The following is a 10,259-nucleotide window of genomic DNA, read 5'->3' on the forward strand; positions in this document are numbered from 1 at the left end:
TCATTTACTCACCCTATACTTTTTTCAAATCTTCATGAGTTTCTTCTATTGGAAAAATGTTGTACACCTGTAACCATTGACTTCCATAGTATTTGTTCATCCTACTATGGAAGTCAATGGTTACCGGTTTTCAGCATTCTTCAAATATCTTATTCAGTGTTCAACGGATGAAAGAAAAACTTGCTACCATTGAGGGAGAGTAAATAGTGGGTAAATTAAAATTTTTAAGTGAACTGTCCCTTTAAATCTAGAAAATACTGTGTGCACAATTGACCTTATTTACAAGGATAAAAGGGTAAACATTTACACTGAAGGATAAATACTAATGTGTTTATGTGCAAATTGAAAGTATACAGTATGTGTTTGTCATTTGTTTTATTGTTTCTCTTTACAGTTGAGATTTTAGGAAGGGAGATGGATGGTATTACTCTGACTAAAAACGCTTCTGGGTTTAGCAGAGGTACTGTAGTAAATATTGAATGCAACATCACGTTTGACTGTTTCTATAGACTGATCTACAAACATGTCGTCTCTGTGGTTTTAGATAACAGCCAGCGTTCAGATTCAGTCAACTCAGGGATCGACAGCGAGAGTTCAGAAATGCCTCAGATCGGAAATTCAATGGTAATGTCCAACTGTTTACATGCTAAAGTTTCGTTCTGTGGTTTAATACATATTGTGCTTAATCAAGGCTTTTTTTTTTGCTGATTACCACGTAAATCAGTGTTTAAACTATAGGTGGGTATAGATTAATTTTTTAATCTAGATTAATCTCACTGTAATCTTGGAATTAATCCAGATTAAAATGGCTCATTTGAATTCTGCCGAAGGCATTCAGAATATGTGTGCTACCCAAATAATAACAAAAAGTAAGCCTTTGAGAACGGGTTTCTCAAGCATATACTGTATGTTTCATAAATGTGCTTACATATAATAATAATAATAATAATAATAATAATAATAATAATAATATTACATATTTAAATAAGTGTATCGCTCGCATGCATACAGCTCGCTTCCCTTAGTAATGAGGCGTGAGGGACAGGTTTATCAAATGTCTACATAATCCATCATGGACTCAGAACAACATTCGATATCCTTTTGTAAGTACAGCAAAGAGCAGCCCATACAGTCACATCCGCTATAAGTTTTAAGGAGGAGTGTAAATATTGCAGTTATGACAGATTTATATGTGTTCAGATGAAGAAAAAAGTCAACGAAAAATCAACTGATCACATTAAAATGTTCAGCTCGATGACGTATGTCTCCAACACCGCCTGTAGTCCCATTTAGCAACTTGATAGCAACCGTCTTTTTAAAGAAGCGTAACCTATTTAAAATATCAAGAGTGTGCTGTAACTGTGTTTCATTTCGTAGAATAAAACGTGAAAGTATCTTGAGTTCGTCATATTTAAGCGATTTAATCGAAATCCCATTAAAAAAAAACCATTGACTTTGGGACGAGAGAACCGGAACTGCTAAAATGCTAACTCGCTTTTGAGTTTTTGCATACTAATTGACGTTATAGCTCTGTTGAAACGTTACCCAACATATTCATATAAATTCAGACACAATCGATGAGCATTACGATAAGACATACCAAGAAATAATAATAAAAAAGTTCGAAAATAAAATAAATTGGGTAGGCAGTGCTGTCGCCTCACAGCAAGAAGGTCGCTGGTTCGAGCCTCGGCTCAGTTGGCGTTTCTGTGTGGAGTTTGCATGTTCTCCCTGCGTTCGCATGGGTTTCCTCCGGGTGCTCCGGTTTCAAAGTCCAAAGACAAAGATTGTCCGTAGTGTATGTGTGTGAATGAGTGTGTATGGGTGTTTCCCAGTGATGGGTTGCAGCTGGAAGGGCATCCGCTGTGTAAAAACATATGCTGGATAAGTTGGCGGTTCATTCCGCTGTGGCGATCCCAGATTAATAAAGGGACTAAGCTGAAAAGAAAATGAATGAAATAAATTGATAAAAGATTATAAGAGTAATGAAAACAATGGGGGACAGTAGCTGAATTGACATTTTTGGGGGAACTGTCGCTTTAACTGACGCAGTGTACAAGGAACTTCTGTTTATAACTTTTTCCCAGCATTGCCTGAAGATGATCAGAGCCAGTATTGGTCATAATGTGATGCCTCTGCTTGAATCTGCTGTGTTGTGTCCTGTAGTTAGAGCAGTATGAGATGAAGGGGGAGTGGAGAGGAGTCTGTCTGATCATCAACAACTATGACTTCAGTGCCTGTGGAATGGGGATCAGAGACGGAACAGACATCGACCACGGTTGGTTTGAAAACCAAAGCATGATCATCAACTTCATAGTCTCATAGTGATCTGTAAGTGTATGTCCCTGCATTTGTGTGTATTCAGAGAGTCTGCGGGACGTGTTTGAGTGGCTGGGCTTTGAGATCTTGACCCGTCGGAACTGTACAAGAGAGCAGATCCTGAAGGCGCTGATGGATCTCTCGGCTCGGGATCACACACAAGCAGATTGTGTCGTCTGCTGCATCTTGAGCCATGGACGTCTAAATGGTATTGTTGGTGTGGATGGACAATTAGTTTTCTTTAAGGAGCTGATGGCGACCCTGAGTCCCTTGCGGTGCTCCTCGCTGTACGGGAAACCCAAGCTGTTCTTCATCCAGGCCTGCAGGGGCACTCAAAACCAGCGACCAGTGTTTCCTCAGACGTTTACTGAAGATGAAGACGTGCTGGCCAGCGATGCAGGAGTGCCCAGAGACTCCATACCTGAGATGGCGGATTACCTGATGGCCATGTCCACTGTGCCGCTTTACGCCTCATTCAGGGACAAAAACAATGGAACCTGGTTTATACAGTCCCTCTGCCATAACCTGAGACTGCTGGTGCCACGGTGAGGCCAATAACACACACAACATTAATATTCAGTAACGCTGCGTGAATGTTAGCATGTAAGGAAATTAGGAAACATTTCTTGAACGTTGAAAAACATTCTTACAATATAAATGTAACGTAACTGTAACATAATTTTTAAATAATATTATTATAAGCATGCAATAACGTTAAAATAATGTAATATTTACATTATGTAATGTAATAATGTAATATTAAAACTCTGTTCTTGCGGTCTTGAGTTTTGAAAGTGATGATGGCGTGAACACAAGATTGCTGAAGAACGCATATTGAGAAACAGCCAGAGTAATGAAGCCAGTTATGATATGGGGATGGTTAGGAGGCCATGATGGACAGAGGCCAATTGGCAGATTTGGCCAGGATGCCGGGGTTAAACTCCTACTCTTTTTCGAAAGACATCCTGGAATTTTTAACAACCACTGAGAGTCAGGACCAGGGTTTAACGCCTCATCCGAAAGACGGCGCTCACTGAGCAGTATAGAGTCCTCTTCATTGTACTGGGGCGTTAGGACCCACATAGAATACAGGTTGAGCGCCCCCTATGGGTCTCACTAACACCACCTCCGGCAGCAACTTAGCTTTCCCATTTGGTGTCCCATCCAGGTACTGACTTGGCGCAGCCCTGATTAGCTTCAGTGGGCGATCATGTGAGAGTTGCAGAGAGCTAGCTACCAGCTAAATATCTAAAACCATTAAACATTCTAAGAATCTTCCTCAAAAACATGTTTATAACTTTCTGACAACGTTAGGAAACATTCTAATAACATTAATGTGAATAGAATGCTCTAAAAATATTTTAAATAACATTCTGACAACGTTAATACAACATGAGACTGAAATGTTCTGGAAATGTATTGAATAATATTATTATAACCAAACAGTAACGTTAATTTGAAACATTCTAGGAATCTTCCACAAAAGTGTTTTTGTAACTTACTGGCAACATACTGACAACGTTAATATAATTCATTCATTTTCTATTCGGCTTAGTCCCTTTATTAATCAGGGGTCGCCACAGCGGAATGAACCGCCAACTTATCTAGCACATGTTTTACGCAGCAGATGCCCTTTCAGCTGCAACCCAACACTGGGAAACACCCATACACCCTTTTTTTATACATACACACACACACTGTGGCATATAGCGCATGTGTTTGGTTTGTGGGGGAAACCGGAGCACCCGGAGGAAACCCACGCCAACACGGGGAGAACATGCAAACTTCACACAAAAACGCCAACTGACCCAGCCGGGGCTCGAACCAGCGACCTTCTTGCTGTGTGGCGATCGTGCTACCCACTGTGCCACCATGATGCCCACATTGATATAATAAGAAACTGAAATGTTTTGAGAATTTTATTGAATAATTTTATTATAACCGTTAATATAATATCTCAAAACATTGAACATTCTAGAAATCTTCCACAAAAACGTTTTTTATAACATACTGACAATGTTAGGGAAACATTCTATTGACATTAATTTAATGTGAATGGAACGTTTTAAATAACATTCTGACAACATTACTATAGCATGAGACTGAAACGTTGATATAATGTCTAAAACAGGTGGCACAGTGGCTCAGTGGTTAGCACTGTGGCCTCACAGCAAGAAGGTCGCTGGGTCGAGTATCAGCTGGGTCAGTTGGCATTTCTGTGTGGAGTTTGCATGTTCTCCCAGTGTTGGCGTGGGTTTCCTCCGGGTGCTTCGGTTTCGGTTTCCATAAAAGAGCATGAGAGAGGACTTGGGGATGCATTGAGAACCATCTGTGTCAGAAAGGCATGAAATGTATACAACACATGTTGAAACTATCATGTATATTTGAAAAGACACACACTGTATGGGGGAGAAGAGTCCAGTTTAGATGTTTGAAACATAGATACTAGTCATGATTATTATTAGTGATGATTATATTAGATCTGTACATTATAAGGGCCAACAAGAAGAGGGGACTTTAAATAGGAGTCGTAAAGGAGTAGGAGCTGGGAGAGGCCTGTTGAACTAGTAAACAGCTGTGAAAACACAAAGGTGGGAGGAAGCAAGGATAAAGGGGATAGCAAATTTGAGGGACATTGGATTTGTCCTGGAGTGAGACTAGAGATGGGTCTGCTCCAGGCTGTCTCTGCTTTTTTGGGAAATATTCCAATAAAGTATATTCTTCTGATATTCATAACCCCAGTCTGAGCTTGAGTCATTAAGAGAAAAGCCAGAAACCACAACAAGACCTCTACATTTTAAACATTACACTGAACTAAACTGTGAAAACTGAACTGAAGCAGTTTCAATTTACTAGAACTTCTCAGCTCTAAGAGGATTCATAAGAGGAATTTAATTATATAGTTGACATCAGCATGGTATTGGGATGACAGTAAGTTCAAATAAAGGGAGCTCCCCATGATCTCTATGAAACTGTAGATCTTCAGTGACCAGTAAAAACATGACTACTTTCTATGTTTCACATGTGTGCTGAATTAAATCTCTGATCTGCACGCAGGGGGAAGGATCTGCTCTCCATCCTGACCAAGGTGAACGCTGACGTGAGCAGAAAGTCTGATAAAAGTGGTTTGAAGAAGCAGATGCCGCAGCCTGAGTTCAGCCTCACCAAGACGGTGGTATTCCCTCCACCAGCGCTTCCTTAATGAAGCCCCAAACTTCAAAATATACCTTTCGTACTTTGATTTATTGTCTTGCTTCTATTCTAAATATCTAAACATTCTTAAATCAAGACATGCAAAACATACTGTCTTGTTTTCAGAAATAATGAGTCAAAATGAAGTGAGTTTTTCCTTAAAACAAGCTAAACAATTGACTAGAAAGCTAAACTAGAAAGAAACTATTTACCACCAGCTGAACAATTTGCCAGTGAAATGAACCTGCTTTTCTTTTTGACGTGATGTTATTTCACTCACCCCATTGGCAGATTATTTTGCTTGTCTTAAGGAAAAACTCACTTCATTATTTCTGTAAACAAGTCAATATGTTTTGCTAGTCTAGAAAATGCTTCTTGACATGAGTGTTTAGATATTTGGACTAGAAACGAGACAGAAAAATCTATGCAAAAAACCTCTCGAAGCCTCCAGCAGACACGAGCACACCGCTGTTCTGCAGCCATGTTTACAGGATGAGCTGGAGTCCTGATGAGATTTACTTGAAGCAAATGCTTTTCTTAATCATTTTGGTCTCATTTCTTGTCTAAATATCTAAAAACTCTTAAATCAAGAAGCATTGTTTAGACAATTTAAAAATATAGTGTTTCTTTTAGAAATAATGTGTCAAAATGAAGTCAGTTTTGCCTTTAAACAAGCAAAATAATAAGCCGGTGAGTAAAATCTTCTTGTCATAACATTATTTTGCTCATCCCACTTGTTTTAAAGAAAAACTCCCGTAATTTTGGCATTATTACAGAAAACAACACTATATATTATAGTAATAAATCATATCAATGAATATGTTTTCATATTTTTCCTTTTTATAAAATGTTTTAAAACTATATATATATATATATATATATATATATATATATATATATATATATATATATATATGTATATATACAGTTGATGTCAGAATTATTAGCCTTTCTGCAATAACTCATCTCTAATAACTGATTTCTTTTCTCTTTGCCATGATGACAGCACATAATATTAGACTAGATATTCTTCAAGACACTAGTATACAGCTTAAAGTGACATTTAAAGGCTTAACTAGGGTAATTAGGGTAAAGTTAGGGTAATTAGGCAAGTCATTGTATAACAGTGGTTTATTCTGGAGACAATCCAACACTAATATTGCTGAAGGGGGCTAATAATATTGACCTTAAAATGGCTTTAAAACAATTAAAAACTGCTTTTATTCTAGCTAAAATAAAACAAATAAAACTTTTTCCAGAAGAAAAAATATTATAGGAAATACTGTGAGAAATTCCTGAATCTGTTCAACATCATTTGGGAAATATTTGACAAAGAAAAAAAATATTCACATATTCACAAAAAAAAAAAAAAAAAAATATATATATATATATATATATATATATATATATATATATATATATATATATATATATATATATATATATATATATATATATATATATATATATATATAATTTATTTGCTAGAAAATGCTTCTTGATTTAAGAATTTTTAGATATTTAGACTAGAAAGAAGATTGAAACTTTTAAGAAAATATTTGCAATGTATAAATGCTTAATTTAGTTTTATCCTATAAAAAGTGCTTTATAATTATGTAGATATGTGATGAATCAATTGTATAGGAGGCAGTGCCATATGTTTGTATTGAGAACTGAATCCTAAGTTTCCGATGTCCGAAACTAATTGGTCATAATTTATTTTTTTAAATGTATTTTTGTACTGAGTGTGTGAAATCTACATGCTTGATCGAAATGTGAAAGTGTTGACTCCTTCATTTACTTAAGTGGGACTCACTCTGTGAAGGAACTCTTTTCCCGCTGTGATGATTGTCACCTAAATATGACGTCCCTCAGATTATTTTCTGCTAAGAACATATGACCGTATTATATATCACAATAAAGAACCAAGCCTCTGCTTTCAATCAAAACAAAAAGAAGCACTTACCTATATCTTCATGTAGTATGTGCACTTGAACGCTGGTAGAGTTCATCAGAAATTCAACATTTTTGACCAAAAATGCATTTTTCTAAAAAAAGTTGTGCATTTTAAAGATATATATAGCATATAATAGACACATGCATATATACAAACACACATACACAGGCCTACTGTACACACACACACACACACACACAATCAATGGCTGTGATGCAGATTACGTGCAATCTGACTTCCGTTTGTCTCTTCCGACTAAATGGATCAATATTTTTATTACTTCAGTTTCTCATCAAATCTTCTGACCAATCAAATGTTCTCTAGTGTCTGACATGCCCCGCCCCCTTCATCTCATTGGCTGTTCATTTGAAGTGCTTGAGCTCAACCACTCTCAGTGGCAGAGCTGTAATAATAACAAAAACGCTATTGGGTGTTTTTTAAAGGGGGAGGAGCTACACTGGCCCTCTCTTCATGTTTCGGTTGAGATTACGTCAAACCAGGGCTTAATTTAAGTTTCGACACCTCATTTTACTGATGTTCCTCCTCATACGCATCCCCGTCCTGCCCACTTCTTCTTTCTTTTCCTTTCGCGATCTCCAAGCCTCTTCCTTTTCATCCGCGATCCCCCCCCAACCTTCACTTTCATCTACGACACCATCCTCCCCCATCCCCCCATCCCCCACGTCTTCACTTTCGTCCACGACACCTCTTCCTTCTTTGGTAACATGCTGGATCCATTACCTCGATCTGTTCCGGGACCTCGCAATTTACAAATTAAGCACTGCGTGAAACATCGAATAATGCACATTTCAAAGCACTTCACCTTTAAAGTCTACATGAACTGGAAGCTGTGACTGTTTATTTTTCTTGTATAGTGACGTAGTTCCTAGAGAAACCGAATATTTAATGAGAAAACAGTGGGCGTGGCTTGTTTTTTTTTCTACTGCGAGCTGATTGGATGTAGTTAAGTAGGTATTTTATTCAGAAAGATGTGGAAAAGGCTTTGGGGAGAGTTATTACAAGCTAACAGACTCCTCACCATTTCTGTGTGTTATCATAAGGACTGACAGTAGGAGGGGCGTGGTTAAGTATGTTAGCCATGCCCACTACCTCAGACAGACTTAATCTCAGAACTGAAAACAAACAGGAAGTTGTAGATCACAAGGGCAAACTATTATTGTTTGTTCTTAATGACATGCACAGATGACTTGTTCAGCTCTAAACTATAGCAATGTGAGCTAACAACATCAATATTGTTCGTTTTGATTTCATGTGTACTCTAAAACTAAATTAAATTCGTCAATGGCGGGGGTTTTCTCTTAACTGACACGTTATCTCGTCTCGGAAAGAGTTATAAGTGGATGACCAATTTGTGTCTGAGTTTCTGTTGATCTCAATTGCTTCCATTTATTGTCGTAACATTAACTTTTGACCGTGGTATATTTTAGCAGTGAGGAAATGTCTTGAATGGATTTATTGCACAACCTATCACAGTAGGTGTCCATGATTTCACTGTAAAAAAAGCTACAGTACAGTATGTTTCCTTAATATATACTGTAAATGACCTTAAATTGACTTTCCCAGAGTTCTCTGCATGACATTTATCTTTTTTCATGCTTTTTGTTGACATTATTTTTAAGTTTTCTTACTTTAAATGTTTGTTATGTTACATCTAATGTTAATAAATGAAGTTGATTGCATTACTTTATTGTTGTGTTTTCATGATTTCCCCCACAGTCCAAACACATGCGCTATAGGTGAACTGAATAAGCTAAATTGGCCATAGTGTATGTGAGCTTGTGCAAGAGTGTGTGGGTGTTTCCCAGTGTTTGGTTGCAGCTGGAAGGGCATCCACTGCATAAAACATGTGCTGGATGAATTGGTGGTTCATTCCGCTGTGGAGACCCCTGATTAATAAAGGGACTAAGCCGAATGGAAATGGATGACTGAACATATGGACAGATACAAACAAGAATAAATAAAAATGTTCGTGTTTTGTGGATGTCAAGAGTACAAAAAGTGCGACATCCACCTTGTGTCGTTATGATTCAGAAGTGAATTTAAAAGAGAAGCTTTTATGACCCCTACACCCTTCATCCCTTCGAAGTTGTCACTAGGGCACAGGGATGAGCTTTTTCGAATGGAACACAGTGAGGCAGGCTGTGCCGCAAAATATCGCACCTGTCGTAAAATCATCATTAATAATCTCGAAATGCAGTTCACATACGTGAAACAGAGCGAGTTAAATATTAACACACAGCTTTCTAAATCACTTACGCTAACTGAGGCATTTCATCCATTGATAGACATTGTAAAAGGAGCATATTTTAGTCTTCCATAAATCCTCCATATTTGAGGAAGGCTAAAACCATGCCGTCTTCCATTGAAGGGAGGGGCTTTAACGCGATAGAAGAGATACAGCTTCGGCCAGACGTTATTTGTATTATTTATTAAATTACCAATTAATTATATATTTTTAACCTCTACTCCTACCCCAACTATAAGCCCAACCATCACAGTAATGTAAAAACAGAAATTAAACCCAGTATTATTCATGTTATTTAATAAATTATCCATCGAATTGTACTTTACTTACGCCTTCTTCAACCCCAACCCTCATAACAGTGTAAAAATATGAATTATTATTGTAGTGTCACAAAAATCATGCTATATTGATGTGAGTTTCTGCGGCTGTATCCCATCTAGACTTTGCCACTGTTGTGGAGGGCGGGGCTTATAGCCAGTATAGAGCAATACTATTGGCCAACGCTATTGTCAATCTATTAAAAAG

At 37.5% G+C, this 10,259-nt stretch overlaps 1 protein-coding gene across 1 annotated transcript in view; it reads left to right on the forward strand.

Annotated features, from left to right (window-relative positions):
- casp10 (caspase 10, apoptosis-related cysteine peptidase) overlaps positions 1–6,314 on the forward strand; it is a 13,102-nt gene extending 6,788 nt beyond the window's left edge. The window contains exons 7-11 of the mRNA XM_056465961.1: positions 395–460; positions 545–624; positions 2,167–2,278; positions 2,366–2,864; positions 5,377–6,314. Of these exons, the coding sequence (XP_056321936.1) occupies positions 395–460; positions 545–624; positions 2,167–2,278; positions 2,366–2,864; positions 5,377–5,521 (902 nt within the window). The 3' untranslated portion in view covers positions 5,522–6,314. The remainder of the gene's footprint in view (positions 1–394; positions 461–544; positions 625–2,166; positions 2,279–2,365; positions 2,865–5,376) is intronic.
- Positions 6,315–10,259: the final 3,945 nt, after the last annotated feature.

This window comes from Danio aesculapii, chromosome 9, assembly GCF_903798145.1.
Source record: "Danio aesculapii chromosome 9, fDanAes4.1, whole genome shotgun sequence".
NCBI classification, from domain to species: domain Eukaryota; kingdom Metazoa; phylum Chordata; class Actinopteri; order Cypriniformes; family Danionidae; genus Danio; species Danio aesculapii.